At 34.9% G+C, this 20828-nt stretch overlaps 1 protein-coding gene across 23 annotated transcripts in view; it reads left to right on the top strand.

Moving 5' to 3' along the window:
• ADGRL3 (adhesion G protein-coupled receptor L3) overlaps positions 1 to 20828 on the top strand; it is an 827855-nt gene that overhangs the window by 569443 nt on the left and 237584 nt on the right. For all 23 annotated transcript variants that reach the window (XM_043572585.1, XM_043572597.1, XM_043572586.1 and 20 more), the window contains one exon: positions 18456 to 18536. In XM_043572585.1, the coding sequence (XP_043428520.1) occupies positions 18456 to 18536 (81 nt within the window). The remainder of the gene's footprint in view (positions 1 to 18455; positions 18537 to 20828) is intronic.

The following is a 20828-nucleotide window of genomic DNA, read 5'->3' as shown; positions in this document are numbered from 1 at the left end:
TAAACTCTCGTATCCAAATTGGATATTCAGACTTTATGACACATGATGACTAATGTTTCAAAATAATTACTTAATTTTAGATGAATATGGACATTAAGTAACCTTCAAAAGGGTATTCTAAATCAAAGTCCTTAGTATTTATTTGGGAGGTTCTGTTTTCTCTGAAATTGCCACAGATTTGAGGTAGAATATGTGGGGGAAAAGACCAAACAAATATAATTTAAACTGAGACTTAGTGTCCTCATTGGTTAAGCATGGATAACAATAGCAACCAACTCAAATTTATTATTAGGATAAACATGAGATTATAAAATACTTAACAGAATTTAGCAGAGTTATATATTCAACAAATATCATCAATGTTATCATTATCCTCATTGTTTTTTCATTATCCTCATTTTCATATTACCTTTATAACAGTTTGTCTTTATTTTTATTTATTTATTTTGCGAGAGAGAGAGAGAGAGTACGTGAGCAGGGGAGGGGCAGAGAGAGAGGGAGAGAGACAGAGGAAAATCTCAAGTAAGGTTCCTGCTGTCGGCACAGAGCCCCATATGGGCTCAAACTCACAAACCATGTAATCATGACAGGAGCCAATATCAAGAGTCAGATGCCCAACCAACTGAGCCACTCAGGCACCCCTATAACAGTTTGTCTTTATACAAACCAATTGATAAACCAAGAAAAAGTCTCCATGTTTAACCAAATGTTCATGCTGTTGGGGGGAAAAACCATAAATACAATTTCCTTTTTAGTTTAAATTTGACTATCATGTACATGAATTCTCAATTCTTAATAGATGGATTAATTTTCTCTTTCATGTTCAACTTGCACATCAGGGGCCGTATCATTATTAATGTTAAATAATTAATGTATTGTCATTCTTGTTAGCTATTTTATTTTTATACCTACCTCTTGTGGCCCTCTTTGTGACTTTAGAGTAGTCACTAGATCACTCCTATGTATTAACATAGGAAAGCATAGTCTTCTATTACATTTGGCAAGTAGAAGGGTTAGGAAGATCAAAGAATGCCTAGAAAATGTATCTCAGTCTTTATTATTCACACTGTTTCATTTTCACCTTTGTACCTTTTGGACAAAATTTGGAGCATACATTTTATGAAGCAACTAACCCCCACTCTCTTGTCTTCTGTTGTGCTGAGTAGCAATAAAATAGCAAGAGAGACAGTCAACAGTTACTAGTTTTAAAATTTTCTCAGAGCTAAAATCATACCAAATAACATTGGAAATTTTTTATCATTTCTGACTCCCATAGTATGTGATAGTCCATTGTGACAAAACTGAACAAACTGTAGGTACACACAATGCAGCACCCACAATACTTTGTATGTGTGTGTGAGTTTATGTGTATATGTGTCTCTGAATGGAGATCTTTTTTTTTCAATATATGAAATTTATTGTTAAATTGGTTTCCATACAACACCCAGTGCTCATCCCAAAAGGTGCTCTCCTCAATACCCATCACCCACCCTCTCCTCCCTCCCACCCCCCCATCAACCCTCAGTTTGTTCTCAGTTTTTAAGTCTCTTATGCTTTGATGGAGATCTTTGATGTAGGACTCCATTAAGTGAAGCTGCATGAAACAAAATGATCCAAACTGTTTTTGCCAAATGATTCCTGGCAAAAATCATATTGTATATTTGCCTCTGCCTTATTTAGCATATTTCTTTAACCAGAGAAGGAACACTGTTGAAAGTTTCTAACGAGTTTAGAATATCAGAGATTTCCGCATTAGCAGTTACAGGTGGCCCAAGAAGAATTACTGCTTCCTTTACTGTTAATGGGAATGCTTAGAATGTCAGTAGCAAGAACATAGCTACAATTATATCAAGTCCTCTGCTTAGCATATTTCCTATATTGGCTTCTTGCGTATTCACAGTAATTCAAAGACAGGGATTAGCAAACTTTTCCTATAAAGGCCCAGATAGTTAATATTTTAGATTTTGCAGATTATACCTGGTCTCTGGTGCTGCTGGTACTGTTGGTGGCCCTCTTCCTCCATCGTCCCCTTCTCCTTATACTTATTTTTCTTCTTCTAACCCTTTAAAAATTGAGAAACAATTTTAGAACACAGATCATGCAAAATCTGGCATGGGCCAAATTTGGCCCGTGGACTATAGTTGGCTGTCCCCTCGTCTATGAAATATCCATCACTATTCTACCGTGTTACAGATGGAGACATGGAACCTCTCAGAGGCTAACCAATCTGCTCGGTGTTCCTCACTTAAAGACAGTGCTTTGATCCTCAGCTAAGAATATCAACTCCAAATACCATCTCCTAATCACCAACTTAAGAAAACAAAACAAAACAACAACAACAAAAAGAACAACCTGTGCTCAAAGGGATTTGATTAGCTGTGTTGGTATTGTTTGTCTCAGAGGAAACATGTGTGAGATAATGATGATATAAACAAGGATAATGACAGTCATTCAACATTTAGGTGCTTCTGTAGAAGGCACACTGCTTCGTATATATGTCTTAAAAAAAACAAAAAAAATACCTTACCACAATACTGTGAAACAGGATTATTATTGTTTGATTTTTACGGATGAAGAAACTGACACTAAAAGATGAGTATGACTAAGGCCACTGAGTCTGTGATGTAACTACATGAAAACATGCAGGCCGTGTGTCTCTAAAGTCTTGTGTTCTTAACCATGACATGACACTGCTTCACCACGGAAGCTTATGTGTTCTAGAATATGTGACTTTGATTCGGGTTCGTGAAACCTATCTCAGCTCAGCCTTGTAAGGTCCAGCCAAGACTAAGCTTCTTAACAATTTAGTAACAATGAGCAAAGGAATAAAACAGAAACAGGCTGTGTGTGTGTGTGTGTGTGTGTGTGTGTGTGTGAGAGAGAGAGAGAGAGAGAGAGAGAATGTGTGTGTGTAATCTTGAACTTGGTATTGTTACTTTTTAAATATTTTCATTTCTATGATAATTACAGTTTTTATAGATAACTGTAAATGCCCTACTGCCTCTAAATTATGCTAATAGTGCTTCCAAGACTTTGAGTGTAAAGCTAAATTCTAACTTTTTCAAATTCCTTTGATTAAGACTGCAAACATAAAAGTAGGATAAATCTGTCAAAAATGAACAATTTTCACAAAGAGTTCAAATTTTTCAGCTGACAGCATTTTAGCACACAGAGGGGAGTTGTCAAAATTTCACTACAGGCAGTTTCATTCTATAGAATGATATATTTTAGAGTTTATTGAAAAGAATTAGGTGGTAAATTTTGCTCTCATCATCCTAAGAGAATACCCATATCCTTTTATTTCTCGAGGTGCCAATCTGGTCTTATTATGCTTGAGTCATTCTTATCTCCCTTTTGTAAGGCTATGCATATAATACTTTTGTGTGGAATTTTCTGAAACCAGGTAACTTGGGGCATATGTTGATCTCATTCAACTAACTGACCATGCTGGCAGCTCCTGCTGGGCTATCTTCTTGAGAGATTTTCCCCCAGGCCACATGGATTGATAAAAAGAAAGTAGAGATTTTGACTTAATTGTGGCGGAAATGAGCGTCTCCCTGTCTCTTTTCTTAAAAACACCAGTTAATTTCACAAATCTTATATATATTCTTGTGAAAACCTCCTCTGGTTCTTCATTATCTTGCCTCATTCTATCATTATACATATAAAGAAATTTGAACACTGTTCCTGTAGTAAATATATTTGAATTTTTTTTTACTCTCCTCTGAAGTAAGTTGAGGTACATTTAATTTACCTTGACTGGTATCCAAAGGTCTCATTCTAATCTTCCCATAAATTTCCCTTCTCTAAGTTTTACTTACTTGGAAGCTGACAGGAAAAATGCCTGATGGGCATCATTTGAGAGTAACACATGATGAGTAGCTTTTACTTTGAGATCTGTTTCATCATACTCCTGCACTGGTAGCATTTATTCACTCCAATCCAGGCTGCTACTTTTCATATTTTGGACCCTTCCTTGGGAGGGGAGGTGGTTATAGAGGAGGTGTTACCGTTTTGTTGCTCTCCATTTATGAACCTTGTTTCAGGTACCTTTAACATGCTTTACCATTCTTCTTTTTGAGTTAGTGTTACTTGATGTTTTCTGATCTATCAGCAGGGAGGACAGGAAAATTTAACATTTTATGTTTTACTTAGCATGCTGGGTTAGTCTTTGAAGCAGAACTTTAAAAACATAAGCACAGCAGGCCAGCTTCCTGGCTCTGTACTCTGGAGAACAAACCTCTTTGTTGTAAATACCCTGGTCTATACTTTTCCTCTTGCCACTTGCTTCTGTGGCTCTAGAAGCAAATTTTCACCTGCTAGTTTTCCTTTGAAGTAATTTTAATATCACTTTTCAGGCACCATAGCCCTTTCTCCTGAAAAGAGAAATTCAGTCTTTCCTTTAATGGCATCAACTATTTTCAGTTCCATTACATACAGATAAATAATAGAAATATGGTGTCACTTTATCCAGGCTTTTCACAGTTTTTCATAATGATGTAATTGCCATTTACATAATAATTATTTTACTGGGGAAAATAAGATCAATAAAAATACATCAGGAGATGTTTGGTAGAATAGATATTAACTCTTCTTTAGATGTTTGGTAAAAGACTATTTTTTAAAGGATCTACTTTACATAAATACACTAAATTAAAGTCTATATTTGGGGAATTAGTATGTGCGTCCTTTGGTAAAGATCTTTTCAGAAATCCCATGAATGTTTTCTGTGAGAAATGAGCAGGCTGAGAAAGTTAATGGAGTTATCAAATTTGTAACATTTCTCAAGTAAGCAAAGTTAGTTGCACTGCGAATTTGTCTCCAGTTTTGAAAGAAATTTTCCTGGAGCTTTACCCTTTGCCTTATTTATGATTAGAAGTATAACAAAGTTAATAGTTGTCTTAATTTCTTTTAGGTCATTAATATGAGGTTTCTCCAGAAATGAATTGAGTTCTTATAGTGTCTGAAACATTCAGTGAGTCCTAGGATGACAGAGAAGGCATGGAAACTGTAGTTCCTATGCTTCCAACCCTCATAGAGTTTTATATCTGAATTGTCCTCTGTAAAGTCTTTACTAAATGTGTACATTTAGGAGCTCCTAAGTGGCTCAGTCAGTTAAGCATCAACTCTTTATTTTGGCTCAGATCATGATCTTACGGTTCATGGGCTTAAGCCCCATGTCAGTCCCTGTGCTGGCAGTGTGGAGCCTGCGTGGGATTCTCTCTCTCTCAGTCTCTCTCTCTCTCTCTCTCTCTCTCTCTCTCTCTCTCCTTTCTGCCCCCCCCCCACACTCACGCTCTCTCTCACTCTCAAAATAAGATTAAAATAATAAAAGTTTTAAAAGATGTGTACATTTAGATTGCTGTTCCAATTAAGACTGATTAGAAAAGTGAAAGGCTGTTTCCTTTTTGTTGCTTATAAAATTATAGCAAATGTTAAAATAGGTTTAAGAAATCCTAGAATAATTTGAAAGTAGCCTAGATGTTTGTGCACATATATGTGAACATAAATATAAATATAAATGTAGACACATACATTCCATTTACAGTTGTTCATGTGGTACACAATTTCTGGAGAGCACACATTTTTAACTATCATAATAGAAAAAATAAGTATAAAGCTTATTTCACTGTTTTTGGTTTTTTGGAATTTGATACCTAAGCTGCATATTAAAAAAAGTTAAATAATTGGTATCTTCTTTTGACATTGTTTTGATAGGTGAATTGAATTATAAGTAAAAATATAGATTCAAGAAATTCATGGACTATGCCCTTTATGTAGTATTTAACCATAGGTAAAATATCAAAAACCCACCTCATCTTTTTTTCTCTCTCTCTCTTCAAAAGCACTTTGTAATATGGTCAATCATATTCCCAAATATTAGAAGAGAATTAGGAGAGTTAACATAACAAATAACTTTAGTCTTACAGAGTTCTAGCATCCTTCTTGTGATCATTCCTCTGCCAGCCATTTATTTGCAATCATTAAGTTATTACATTGACTTCTGAAATGTTCTACTTCTGATTAAAAGAATATCATGAAATCTGTGCCATTGGTGACATTTTAGATCATGGTGCATTCTTAAAATGCAATGTAGGGATCGATATACATTAAAAAAATTATGGTTAAACAATGAAGCTCTAAACCACCTTTTAGAACAGGCTTAACAAAATGCAGAATATTAGTGTGCTTTAATAGGCAACAATTCAAATACATATATATATATATATATATATGTATTTGAATTGTTATATATATATATATATATATATATATATATGATCATGTGAGCATATGTGTGTATGTGCAGGTATGTGTTATAAAGATATTGAATAACTCCACAAAGATATACAAAATACTGGAAAGAGATATTGCCTGTGGGAAGTCAGCAGGTGGGTTAGATGCTATCATTTTGTCCCAGTTGAATATGTATCATGTACATATAATATCTATTCAAATAACTAGTACCTTGAATAACAGGGGTTTTTAGAATTAAAATAAATGCCAGTTCTTAAGTTGTATATTGGAACAAATCACCACATACTTTGAAGCTTTAACAATGCAAATTTATCATCTTATATTTTTCTAGAACAAAAGTTCAATACGAGTCTCACCAGGCTAAAATCAGTTCTCTCTGTAGACTCTGGGAAGGATCCTTGTCTGTTTAAGGTTCTAGAAATAACCATCATTCTTTGGTTCTGGTCCACATCCTCTGTCTTCTAAGCCATCAATGACTTGCCTTGTCTCTCTTGCAATATATCCCTCTTATTCCTCTGCCTCCCTTTTCCACTTTCAAGCACTCACATCGTTAGATAGGATAATCTCCCATTTCAACCTTAATCATGTCTGCAAAATCATTATGGCACTTAAGATAACACAGACACAGATTCTGAGGATTAAGAAGTGGGCATCTTTAGGGGGACCATTATTCTACCCAACATAAGCTATAAGCAAAGTATCTGAAGTGACTGTAATTCAGACACTCAGAATTAAATCAGAGTTGCTCTGGCAGTGAAGGAGGCTTAGGAATAGCCTTTTTTATGTCCTTTGTTAATTAACCAACTGGAATTATTGATCCCTAAGTTCTTGCTAACATCACAGTTCTCCTGATTAGGTTTGCCTACGTTACTCAAAATCTTTTCTAATCTAGTTTATCATAGCTGCCCACCCTGAACACACATACCCTCAATTCTATAGACCTGAATATTAACCTCTTGGATAGTAAAACATTTTCTTCTTACTTTACCATATGCAAACATGAACTCGGTACAATGATGATAAAAAAAAAACAGCAAAGATGTGAGTGTGGGTATAATTTGTAGAGGAGGGGATTGAAGTCCACTTGAAGTCTTTTTTTTCCAGTTTTTGGAAATCAGAATGATTCAAAGAGATCTGTATTACTGAACCCTAGCCCTGTTGAAGGCATCCATTTAAAAGAAAAAAAAAAGGGGCGCCTGGGTGGCACAGTCGGTTAAGCGTCCGACTTCAGCCAGGTCACGATCTCGCGGTCCGTGAGTTTGAGCCCCGCGTCTCGCGGTCCGTGAGTTCGAGCCCCGCGTCTCGCGGTCCGTGAGTTCGAGCCCCGCGTCGGGCTCTGGGCTGATGGCTCAGAGCCTGGAGCCTGTTTTCGATTCTGTGTCTCCCTCTCTCTCTGCCCCTCGCCCCTTCATGCTCTGTCTCTCTCTGTCCCAAAAATAAATAAACGTTGAAAAAATAAATAAATAAAAAATAAAAGAAAAAAAAAAGAGCCAGGAGAGGGCTAATATACCTACATTCCTGTTGAGGAGAATTTAATGTTTTGCTCATCGTCTAAGAAAAGTAATTTTATAATCCTGATTATTCTGTGATTTAGTCTTTTAGTAATATCAACACTTAAATTTAGGTAGTCTAGAAATAGAGAACTAAAAATTTCTAATGTTTCATAAATTATAGTATATTTGTCTTCTCTCTCCACCCCCGTTAGTATATTTATAGGATGTGAAGGCAGTGAGTTATAGAGTAAGAACATGGTCTCTGGATTTGAAACCTGATTCCCACACACACTATTGTGTAACCTTTGAAAATACACTTAACCTTACTGAGCTTTAGATTTCACGTTTTTAAAATAGGAAACAATATTTGGCTCGCCGGGTGCTTCTTAGTATTAGGCTCTTAGAAAATAACCATTTTTATTAACACGATCTTCAGTTTTAATGTATTCATTCCCACTTATTTTTGGAGGATTATAAAAAACTAGAAATTCAGGGAAGATAAATGCCCCGATTTTTTTGGTTTATTGTTATAATGCTTACGACAATAGGTTTTTGAGGTTTCATGGAATAATTTTTGAAGTGGTGCTTCCAGAATTCGATGTTTGTCATTTAACTACCAAATCTATTTTTCATGCTTGTGAAAGAGAGAAATATATGTGTGTGGTTTTGTCAAATACATTTCCCTTTATATTTGTGAACTCCTGAAATTCATCATTATTATAAGGCATTCCTCAGGCCAACACAATTTCAACACTAGGACCAATGAGATATTTTGCAGGCCAGCAGAATTCGTTTCTTTCAGATTGTTGATTTCTTCCAGACAGTTGCTTTCCTGAATTTGACATTAAATTGATTTTTCATAATATAACTTCTTAATTTAGGTATCATAATGATCTTATGGTTGTTTCTAAAAAGGCCTCATGTTTATAGATACATACTCAAATAATGTACAAGTGAAATTATATGATGTTTGGGATTTGCTTCAAAACATTCTGGAATGAGGAAGGGGGCATTGAGGGACAGAGAGGAAATCATGTAGGCCCTGAATTGACCATTGTTAAAACTGGGTAATAGGGATATATTATTTATTCTTTTTGGGGGGGAAGTACATTTCTGAAAATGTTTATTATTTTAAAATCATCTTTTTTTTTTGCCTGCTTCCACCTATTTTTCCCTGTCCCCTATCCCTCTAAGTCACATGATCTGTAAGCATCCATGCGTAATGTTCCTTCTCCTTCTTCAACACCTGACATTGTGTGCTCCAGGTACTGTTTTTTCTTACTTCAGTTACCTCAGTTAGATGCTGTTGTCCTGCCCTTCTCTCGGATCTCTATCAAAGTATGTATCATGCTTCACTATTGTTGTTTAATCCACATCTAAACCTAAATTTCTTTCTTGGAGGGGTATTATCTTGCTTATATGGTATGGTTAAGATTGGCCACTACAGGAAGTGAGTCCTGAAAAATCATTTGCTGAATGAAATTCACACATGTGCACACAAACAAGAAAGTTACTTTTGCTTCAGATTACTCCATCTGTTTTCTGTGTGCAAGTAATATCCACTGGGGAGAAGGCCATCAGTGACCTTTGTGCCTCCATCAATGACTTTATATCTTCAATAAGTCAAGCATGTTGTGATTTCTTTGCTACCTCATATTTTACTAAATTCACTGAGAATAAGTATGAATAATAAGATAAAGGGGGAAAAGGAAGTCAGTATAAAAAGATAAGTATCAAATTGGCGACTTTACAGCTCTTTTCTTTGATGATTACTTTTGATTGGTGTTTACGTCTTTACCTTAAAGCTGACTTTATAAATGCCAGATGGTTACAGTCAGACTGGGATTTGAAGACAAAAAAAAGCAAGCTGTTATAATGCTAGGCACACCCAATTTTCCATCAGCACAAACAACATATTGACCTCTGATATTTTTTATCAGTAGCTGAGATTATTTTCAACAAGAAACTAAACTTTTTTTTTTTTTACCATTGAGAAGGAGACTTAGCTACTTTCAGAGTATTTGAAAAACTTAGAAAAAGTCCATATGCCATTCTTAACTGGAGTTTAGTAAGTAGATTCCCACATTCCGCATGAAATCATTATTATCGTAGGACAGAGAGATTCAGAGATGTAACCTGCTATCATCCTAAAGGTTGTAAAAGGAAAATGATAATATTATTTCAAACTTCAAGAGCAAAAAATGTGAGATCTATTTTATTGTTTTTTAAGGAGGGGGAATGTCATGTCTCTAGAGGAAATAATCAAGTTTAGCAGTTGAAAATTTAAAGCAAACAAACGAAAGGCATGAAATCTGCCTAGAGGGCCATATACTACTAAACTTGTTTACACTACTATAGAGAAAATGAGAAAAATTTGAATTGAAAGATGATGTAACTAGAGAAACCAATGGGGACTTTATGGTGGTAAGTGTGTTTTTGCTTTAGGAAGAAAGTTGTGTTCATTTCCAAATTATACCCATATTTTATTTATGTCTTCTTTGCTTCTTCGGTCATTGGTGATAGTATTAATATGTTTATCAATATGTGTACAATTTGAAATACAAAAGCGTGGGGAAAAAGCATCTGATACAGTACATTGTGTTATTTTATTCTTCATTATTAATATTAGATTTGGGCCCTTATCTGTACTTTTATCTTTTAACAGTTTCCTATCAGAGCCAGATATTGTCACTTTTCTCTTGAACTCTTCAAATGCTATTCGTGGAAATCACATCAGGCCTTCCTTGATCATCTGTTTAAAATTGCAGCTTACCTCTGCTGCTCTAGATCCCCTTTAGTGTGTTCTGTTTCCATTGCCCCATCTTGTACATAAAGTATCATTGATGTATTACTGATTGTATTAATTGCTTACTGTCTGTCTCCCCTTACGTAAGAATGTGCATTAGCCCTTAATTTGTTGTATAACGTATGCCAAGTATCTAGAAAGGCATTTGCCACGTATCAGGTACTCAACTAATATTGGCTGATAAATTAATTATATAATGAATTTGTAATAATAATAATAATAGCTAAAAATTTTAAGTACTATGTACCAAGCACTGTTCTAATTACTACATATGCATAAGTTCATTTAACCTTCAAAACACCCCTATAAGTGAGTGCTATTATAATCCCCATTATACACATGAGGAAACTGAAGCACATAGAAGTTAAACAACTTGATAGTTCCTGGCTGATTAGTTATATGGCTAATGGTTAAATGGTTAAAAAGTGGCAGAGTCCAGATACCAACATAGGTAGTTCTGTTCCCAGGATATGATCTTATTTTTATACTAAACAGCCTTTAGTTTTTAGATATAGCCTTACAGGGGAAAAATGTATGTAGTTTCATAATAAATAAATAATTAATGTCTTAACACATCTGAAAGATCATGCCCCACATGCCTTGAAAATAATGGCTTACTAAATAAAGCTTCAGAGTTAAAAGACAGTGAGGGTATGTTTACTTTTTTCTGCAGGCTAGCTGTAAAGCATCCCTTTCTTACCATCCTCTTGACAACTACCACCTTGATTTGACTTTTGAAAGTCCCCAACTTCTCAAGGTGTCAGTTTCCTCATTCTAAAATGTGGGTTGGGGCTATAAGCTATCAAATATCTTTCTCCCTCCAAATTCTGTGGTTCTAAAAATGTATTTCTGTGCTCTGATGTACAAGTAAAGTATTGACAGTAGAAAAAAAAAGCTTTTCTCTTCTACCTAATGCTAGTCAAGCCTTTCCTATATTTGAAATTGGTAGAAATTGAACAGGATTCCTCAATAAAATAGAAATCAGATGAAAGCTGAAAAAGAGATGGAAAATAAAACATTAATGGCTTTTCCAGAATCCACAAGCTACCCAACAATTTCCCTATTGCCATTGTTTTCCTTGACTCCTTAGCAATAAATCATGAAGCTTTTTTTTCTCTCTCCCTCTTAATTCTTTTATGAAACCTATCATTCAGTATTGTTTATTCCCTTAGTAAATACTTTGTAGGAACTTACGGTAAAATGACAGGTGAATAGCAGCACCAGGAAACTCCTCTAAATTGCATTAATCCTATAATATAAATGTGTGAAATTTAAATCCCATGGCACAAAATAATTAAGTAAAAGGGTATATAGATAAATCTTAACCTGGGAATATATTTCATATAAGAAACAAAGATCACAGAAAATAACTAAGCTTGGTTATCAGTGTATCTACCTTGAAGGAACTAGAAGGTCAAAGTCAATAACTAATAAATCCAACAATAGCCATCAAAAAAGTTCAATGAAAGTTATTAAGAAAATTTCAAAATTTCACTTAAGTGAGGAAAATAGAATGATTAAATAATGAAATATTATTATAACCAAAATACAAACATTTTCAAAAATTATCTTATTCCAACTTACTTAAAGACAATTCAAACAAATGGAGATCCATTTAAAAGAAAGTGAAGACAAAATATTTTAAAAGTTTATCCTCCAAATTAGAGAATTAGTGCAATTCTGATCAAAATCTCAATATGATTCTTTGAGTTTAAAATCCAAAAAAATAAAATAAAATAAAATTCAGGAGAAAAAAGTAAACAAATCTATATCTTTTTAATTTGGAAAAGTAAGGGAAAAATTGGAGCAGTGGTTTCACACTTGGATATATAAAGCTTCTGTTACAAGAACAAGACAAGTCTAGTGTAAGACAATAGAGCAGGTAAAGAAAGTGATAAATGAGAAGGCAGGTATGTTCCCTGTCTAAAATATTTTAGTCAAATCTTTAAAACCAGTATGCATTTGCCTTGCTTTTTATCTTCCTATGCTCTTTTGAATTGATCACATTTTTATTTTATTTTATTATTACTATTTTTTAAATTTATATCCAAGTTAGCATATAGTGCAATAATGATTTCAGGAGTAGATTCCAGTGATTCATCCCCCATATACAACACCCAGTGCTCATCCCAACAAGTGTCTTCCTTAATGCCCCATTGCCCATTTAGCCCATCCCCCATCCACAACCCCTCCAACAACCCTCAATTTGTTCTCTATACTGAAGAGTCTCTTATGTTTTGTCCCCTCCCTGTTTTTATATTATTTTGCTTCCCTTCCATTATGTTCATCTGTTTTGTATCCTAAATTCCACATATTAGTGAAGTCATATGATATTTGTCTTTCTCTGACTGACTAATTTTGCTTAGCATAATACCTTCTAGTTCCATCCATGTAGTTGCAAATGGCAAGATTTCATTCTTTTTTGATCGCCGAGTAATACTCCATTGTGTGTGTGTGTGTGTGTGTGTGTGTGTCTTTATCCATTCATCTGTCAATGGATGTTTAGGCTCTTTGCATACTTAGGCTATTGTTGATAGTGCTGCTATAAACATTGGGGTGCATGTGCCCCTTCAAAACAGCACACCTGTATCCCTTGGATAAATACCTAGTAGTTCAATTTCATAGGGTCATAGGGTAGTTCTATTTTTAATTTTTTGAGGAACCTCCACACTTTTTAGCAGAGTGGCTGCACCAGTTTGCATTCCCACCAGCAGTGCAAAAGTGATCCTCTTTCTCTGCATCCTCACCAACATCTGTTGTTGCCTGAGTTGGTAATGTTAGCCATTCTGACAGGGGGGAGGTGGTATCTCATTGTGGTTTTGATTTGTATTTCCCTGATGATGAGTGATGTTGAGCATTTTTTCGTGTGCAGTTGGCCATCTGGATGTCTTCTTTGGCAAAGCGTCTATTCGTGTCTTTTGCCCATTTCTTCGCTGGATTATTTGTTTTTTGGGTGTTGAGTTTGAGAAGTTCTTTATAGATTTTGGATACTAACCCTTTATCTGATATGTCATTTGCAAATATCTTCTCCCATTCATTTAGTTGCCTTTTAGTTTTGCTGATTGTTTCCTTCACCTTGCAGAAGCTTTTTATTTGATGAGGTCCCAATAGTTCATTTTTTCCTTTTGTTTCCCTTGCCTCTGGAGACATGTTGAGTAAGAAGTTGCTGCGACTGAGGTCAAAGAGGTTTTTGCCTGCTTTCTCCTCTAGGATTTTGATGACTCCCTGTCTTATGTTTAGGCTCTTCATCCGTTTTCAGTTTATTTTTGTGAATAGTGTAAGTAAGTGGTCCAGGTTCAATCTTTTGTATATCACTGTCCAGTTTTCCCAACACCATTTGCTGAAGAGACTGTCTTTGTTCCATTGGATATTCTTTCCTGCTTTGTCAAAGATTAGTTGGCCATACATTTTGGGTCCATTTCTGAGTTCTCTATTCTGTTCCATTGATCTAAGTATCTGTTTTTGTGCCAGTATCATATTGTCTTAATGATTACAGCTTTGTAATACATCCTGAAGTCTGGAATTGTGATGCCTCCAGCTTTGGTTTTCTTTTTCAGGATTGCTTTGACTATTTGGGGTTTTTTCTGGTTCCATAAAAATTTTATCATTGTTTGTTCTAGCTCTTTGAAGAATGCTGGTGTTATTTTGATATGTAGATTGCTTTGGGTAGTATTGACATTTTAACAAAATTTCTTCTTCCAATCCATGAACATGGAGTATTTTTTTCACTTTTTATATCTTTTTCAGTTTCTTTCATAAGCTTTCTATAGTTTTCAGTGTATAGATTTTTCACCTCTTTGGTTAGATTTATTCCTAGGTATTTTATGCTTTTTGGTATAATTGTAAATGGGATCGATTCCTTGATTTCTCTTTCTGCTGCTTCATTATTGGTGTATAGAAATGCAACTGATTTCTGTGCTTTGATTTTATGTCCTACAACCTAGTTGAATTCATGGAACAGTTCTAGCAGTTTTTTGGGGTTTTTTTGCTTTTTTTTTTTTTTGGTGGAATCTTTTGGGCTTTCCATGTAGAGTATCATGTTGTCTGCAAGGAGTGAAAGTTTGACTTCCTCCTTGCTGATTTGGATGCCTTTTATTTCATTTTGTTGTCTAATTGCTGAGGCTAGGACTTCCGATACCATCCATGTTGGATAACCGTAGTGAAAGTGGACATCCCTGTTGTGTTCCTGACCTTAGGGGAAAATCTCTCAGTTTTTCCCCATTGAGGATGATATTAGCGGTAGGTCTTTCATGTAAGGCTTTTATGATCCTTTTATCTCTACTTTCTTGAGTTTGTTTTTGTTTTTGTTTTATCAATAAATGATGCTGTATTTTTCAAATGCTTTCTCTGTATCTATTGAGAGGATCATGTGGTTCTTGTCCTTTATTTTATTAAAGTGATGTATCATGTTGATTGATTTGCAGATATTTAACCAGTCCTGCATTCCAGGTGTAAATCCCACTTGATCGTGGTGAATAATTATTTTGTGTATTGTTGGATCCAGTTGGCTAGTTGAGAATTTTTGCATCTGTGTTCATCAGGGAAATTGGTCTGCAGTTTTCCTTTTTAGTAGGGTCTTTGTCTGGTTTTGGAATCAAGGTAATGCTGGCCTCATAAAATGAGCTTGGAAGTTTTCCTTCTATTTCTATTTTTTTGGAACAGCTTCAAAAGAATAGGTGTTAACTCTTCTTTAAATGTTTGATAGCATTCCTCTGGAAAGCTGTCCTGCTCTGGACTCTTGTTTTTTATGAGATTTTTGGTTTTCACATTTTTGGTTGAATATTCTTTGCCATAATATCTAGGAGGAAGATACATGGAAGTTACTTATTGTTTTAACCACAGTTTATTATTATTGTTATTTTTATTATTGTTATTATTATTATTTTACAGTAATTCTTAATGAGGGGATAGATCTTTGATAGTCATTGGGTTGTTTGTTTTTTACAAACTGTAACTTCTCATGTTGTGCAATGCTGTCCCTGATGAGAAGTAATTACCTCCCTGAGAGTCATTGCCTTAGTTAAGCACAGATTAGAATAGGTTTTATAACTTTTTATGTATATTTGTGGAGACAAATGCATGAGTATCATTGATCTAAAGTGAAGCAGAAATCTTTCTTTCAGTATTTGGTTTATGTAGTTAATCAACAGCAACCTCCAAAATTTCTGGATTTTGTTCTATGGATCAGAAATCTCAATCACCAAATTGAAGTCTATTGCTGCCTTTCTGCCATTCCTCTAAGGCTGAAAGCCCCTGTCAATTCCTGCCACTGTGGCTCTTCCCGCCACAACTCAGCCACAGTTTGCTAGAGTTCTCATTGGAGAGAGAATGGAAATTACAGCAAACCAAGTTCAGGACTTGACTGTCAATATCCTCATTCCACTCTGCTGCCTCTTTGATATTCCAACCCCCTTAGGGATATACACAGTGAGATCTCGTGCTACCTGAAGTATCCCTGTTGAGCACTCTTGAAGTTACATGCTTATCCCAAGAACAGAGGCAAATGTGACATTTAAAGGGACTTTTTACTTCAAACTGAATGTAGGGGTGACAGTTGCACAAGCAGTTACTTGTCAGAGTTTAATCACTAAAATCTATAGACTTTCTCCCCAGGTTTAGTATACTGAGACCTTCTTTGAGAAAAATATTCTGATTTACTTCAAAACACTTCAGATTTAGAGTCAAAATACTACTGGCCTTGCAATTTACTAGCTGTGTGTGCTTGAGCAAGTTACTCCATTTCCTCTGCTTGTTCCTTTGATTTTAAAATATGAATATATTGACATAATACCTACCTTTAATTCCCATAGTGACATGGTTGCATAAATGGAGATGATGTCTGTGTGAATGCATGATACTTATTATATGTGGTGAAAGTCATGTTCCTTGCTTAGACATGAAATCAATATCATTTTATATGCTGAGATTATCTTGAATCAACATAATGTAAAAGATGCTTATTTTTATTTACATGATCAATAAAGTTTCAAACCAGTTCGTTTGTAATGACACAGGACCTTAAAAATAAAAAGTGATTTTGCAATCCAGTGTGCAAATAAGGTAAACATTAGGCATTTTTATAATTAAGATAATGTGAAGTTTTTAATAAGCTGTATTACACATGGACTGCTACCAGTGCACAGTCACTGTCTTACTTCTTTTATAACAGTGCCTTTAGTATTCCACTGAAACGTGGCCAGTGAATGTACAATATTCTTAGTTACTATTATGAGGGGCTCTGTATATTACGTCTCCACTGTGTCTGCCGTTAGCTAGAAAAATGCTGGGAGGAACAGCAGCTTCTATCAACAGGGAGCCATATTAATTATTTGAAATGTGCCTCATAAGAGGAATCAGCAGAGTTTATTACAAGTCGAATATTACTTGAAACGGGAAGGTTACTCTAACTGTTATCATAATCTATGTATCATTAACTTTCCTTGTTTAGGAAAAGAGATTAACAACCCTGTAAATGGCTATAGTAAATGTGTAAAATATAACTGCATATTCCCATTGTAGAAGGAAAGTGGTGGGTCTTCCACTCATACCCAAACCTTTTTTAGAAATAGCTTTAAAAAGTAGCTTTAGCAATTGGACTGACTCTGTGATCGTGCTTTCTTACCTCACGATTCTAATTGCTTACAGAATCATCAGTATGCAACGAGTAGCTACTTTGAACATTAGAAAAATTATTTTTTAAGCTAGCAATTTTTTCAATCAGCATCTTGGCCTTCAAATCAACACCTTAACTCGTAAGACAGAAAGTATATTACAAATATGTTTGTGAGCTGGCAGAATGTTTTACAAGGAATAGAAAATGAATTCATCTGCCTACTTTTTTTTTTAAACATTTATTTATTACTTTTGAGAGACAGAAAGAGACAGAGCACAAGGAGAGGTGGGGCAGAGAGAGAGGAAGATATAGCAGTAGGCTCCAGGGTCTGAGCTGTCAACAACAGAGCTGGACATGGGGCTCGAACCCACAAAATGTGAGATCATGACCTGAGCTAAAGTTGGACGCTCAACCGACTGAATAACCCAGGTGCCACAATCTGCCTACTTTTTATATCATGGCTAATTATTGTTTTTTCCAAAAAATACACATAGCACGAAGGGGTACTTTTCTTCAAATAACAGAAGTAAATTATAAGAAAATAAAATACAAATTAACTAGTTATAAAGTTATCTAAGTAAGTGCTATCAGAGTGTTATTTGACATTGATGCCAGTCTGAAGACTGTATATTACTGGTCTGCAATGAAATAAGTGCGTAAATTGAGAATGAGTCTTTAGAAACAGGGCAAATTGACAGATTACGTATTGTCTGTTTACTAACAATAAAAAACGTGGACTTGTTTTTTCATGTCTTTTTTCCTTCCATTTTATTATTTTTTTGTAAATCATTTATGTTGTATTTTTAAAAGTGTCATTCCACAATGGGTCTGTAATCCAATAATAGGAAACAAATGGTAGTTTAAGAAGGACTGATATGGGGCGCCTGGGTGGCTCAGTCGGTTGGGCGGCCGACTTCGGCTCAGGTCATGATCTCCCGGTCCGTGAGTTCGAGCCCCGCGTCGGGCTCTGTGCTGACCGCTCAGAGCCTGGAGCCTGTTTTGGATTCTGTGTCTCCCTCTCTTTCTGATCCTACCCTGTTCATGCTTTGTCTCTCTCTGTCTCAAAAATAAATAAATGTTTAAAAAAAAAAAAAAAAGGACTGATGTGATTGGTTGGTGTTTGGATGATGCATAATGCTCCTGTGTTGGAATAGATCTGTCGACACAGTTTGATGACAGTTAATTCAGTGTGAAGAAAGATAATGTGATATCACACAAATCAAATATATATATGTATAAAGGCGTAACTTCAATGTCTTCTTAATATTTATTTTTGGGTCAACAGGGCAGGCACATCATGGGCAGGTGTCATACATCTCTCCTCCAATTCACCTGGACTCTGAGCTAGAAAGACCCCCTGTGAGAGGTGAGTTGTTTATTATTATTATTATTATTATTATTATTATTATTATGATTACTATTACTATGGTTATTATTATTTAAAGAAAAACTATTTGTTATTTTGACGGAGACAATTAATTAAATTATAGATAGTTATAAATATGTATTTTGCAATACAGTACCTGTTTAAAAAGTGGGGGGGGGGATTGTGTATAAAGAATTTGAGAACAGAAAGAGCAAATCTTATTCATAAACTAAAATATGCAATACCGTTCTGAGAAATATTCATAAAACAAAATAAGAAATAGAGCTATATTGTGATTCAACTAGTGGAGGACTAGTTGAAAACTAACCTAGATTTAGAGATCACCAGATAACCATTACTTTTTTTTTTTACTAAAACTTTCTTCTACTTGTTTTAAAAGAAATTAAGGTGCCTTAAACTAAGTCATATTGACATTTATTTCCTTGCAACATGATATTTTATATTTTATTATGTTTTAAAAAATCATTATGGCATTAATATGATCATTTAGTTTTTAAAATATATGTTAAAATTATGTTTTTTAAATTGATACCATCAGTTTAAAGATTTTTAAAAAATGACCAGCCATACAAAATAAAAACTAAAAGTAACATTTGTTTTCCCATATCTAAATACAGAATTTTTATACTTTTAAATAAATATTATTATTTTCAAAATGTATTATAATGTTCAAAATTGATGAAATTGATATAGACTTTTTTTTTATAAATACCAAATATTCTAAGGTTAATTTGTTTTTTTCAGACTTAAGTGATTCAGGATATTTTCTTATACCTTCAACAGTATCAATCACTTGATACAATAAAAGTCATTAGGTCTGTCTTTTATGAGCAAGTTTTCTATACATGTTTTTTCCTCTGCCAGGAATCTCTTACCTTTTCTTTTCTACCCAGTTAGTTTCTGCCAGTGTTTGAAGGCTCTGCTTTATCTTCAGTTCCTCTGTAAAGGCTTCCTTGGCTATGCACTAGGGAGAAGGGAGTATATCTGTTCTCTGAATATCCCCTGTGCTTGCCTCAGTTATTACATTTAAGACATCCGTGTCTTATTTTTCAACATGCATATTTCCCTTTCTCTTCTGTAAGGTCCTCAAGGACAGAACATGCCATAATTATTATTTCTCCTCCAGCCACTGCTCTATGCTTTGGACATAGGAGGAACTTATACACTGATTTTTAAGTAACTGAAAGTGAAGGTGACAACCTAGGTTCTGAAGGATGCATCCTCCTTTTTCAAGAAAAAAAGGAAGAAGGGATGAGAATGGAATTCCATGAAATGGAAGCAGAATGAACCAAAACACAAAATTGTGAAAGTTGTGACATTTTAAAGAAATGTGCTTGGTGCACAGTAAAATGAGAGCAGTTCTCAAGGAAGAGACTGAAAAGATGTGGGAAGGCAGATTGGGAAGGATTCTGTATCACATGGCAAGGTTATATTTTATCCTGGAAAAAAAGGTTACGAAATACTTTTTTTTTTTAAGTTTATTTATTTATTTTGAGGGAGACAGAGAGAGTGAGCAGGGGAGGGGCAGAGAGAGAGAGGGAGAGAGAGAATCCAAGCAGGCTCCATGCTCTCAGTGCAGAGCCCAAAGGGGGGCTCAAATCGACGAACCATGAGATCATGACCATAGCCAAAACCAAGAGTCAAATGCTTAACTGAATGAGCCACCCAGGCACCCCTGCAATACTTTTAAATTTTAAAATTTTTTTCTAAAATAAAATGAAAATAAAAATTGTTTTTCTAAATTAGTGAGGTTTTGCGTTATAACACTATGTTCTTGGTATAAGAAAAAGATCTCTGAAGCCAGTGTAGATAAGAAGAGATTAACAGAGGGGAGGGAGTTTCAGTCATCTGGGTAAAAGATTACTGGGAAATTAGAAATGTGTCTGCTACTATGGCAAGGTCTTCAGTTCCTCTGTCAGGGCTTCCTTGGCTATGCACTAGGGAGAAGGGAGTGTATCTGTTCTCTGAATGTCCCCTGTGCTTGCCTCAGTTATTACATTTAAGACATCCGTGTCTTATTTTTCAGCATGCATATTTTATACTGAAGAGACATAGCATTTGAGTGAACAGACTTAGGGAAAAGGAGCAGAAATGCCTCTAAATTAATATGGATTAACTGCTTGGATGCTTAAGACATAATCCTTCATCATGAGGAATAGATGAATTTTAAATTGGTGCATTGTTTTAGACATGTTAATCCTTAGTAGAATATTGTCCCTACCAAAGATGGAGATCCATTTATGCAAGTTGGTGACTTTAATATAATTCATT

The sequence above is a fragment of the Prionailurus bengalensis genome, chromosome B1, assembly GCF_016509475.1.
Source record: "Prionailurus bengalensis isolate Pbe53 chromosome B1, Fcat_Pben_1.1_paternal_pri, whole genome shotgun sequence".
Taxonomy (NCBI): Eukaryota; Metazoa; Chordata; class Mammalia; order Carnivora; family Felidae; genus Prionailurus; species Prionailurus bengalensis.
This window is presented reverse-complemented; position numbering and strand designations above follow the sequence as displayed.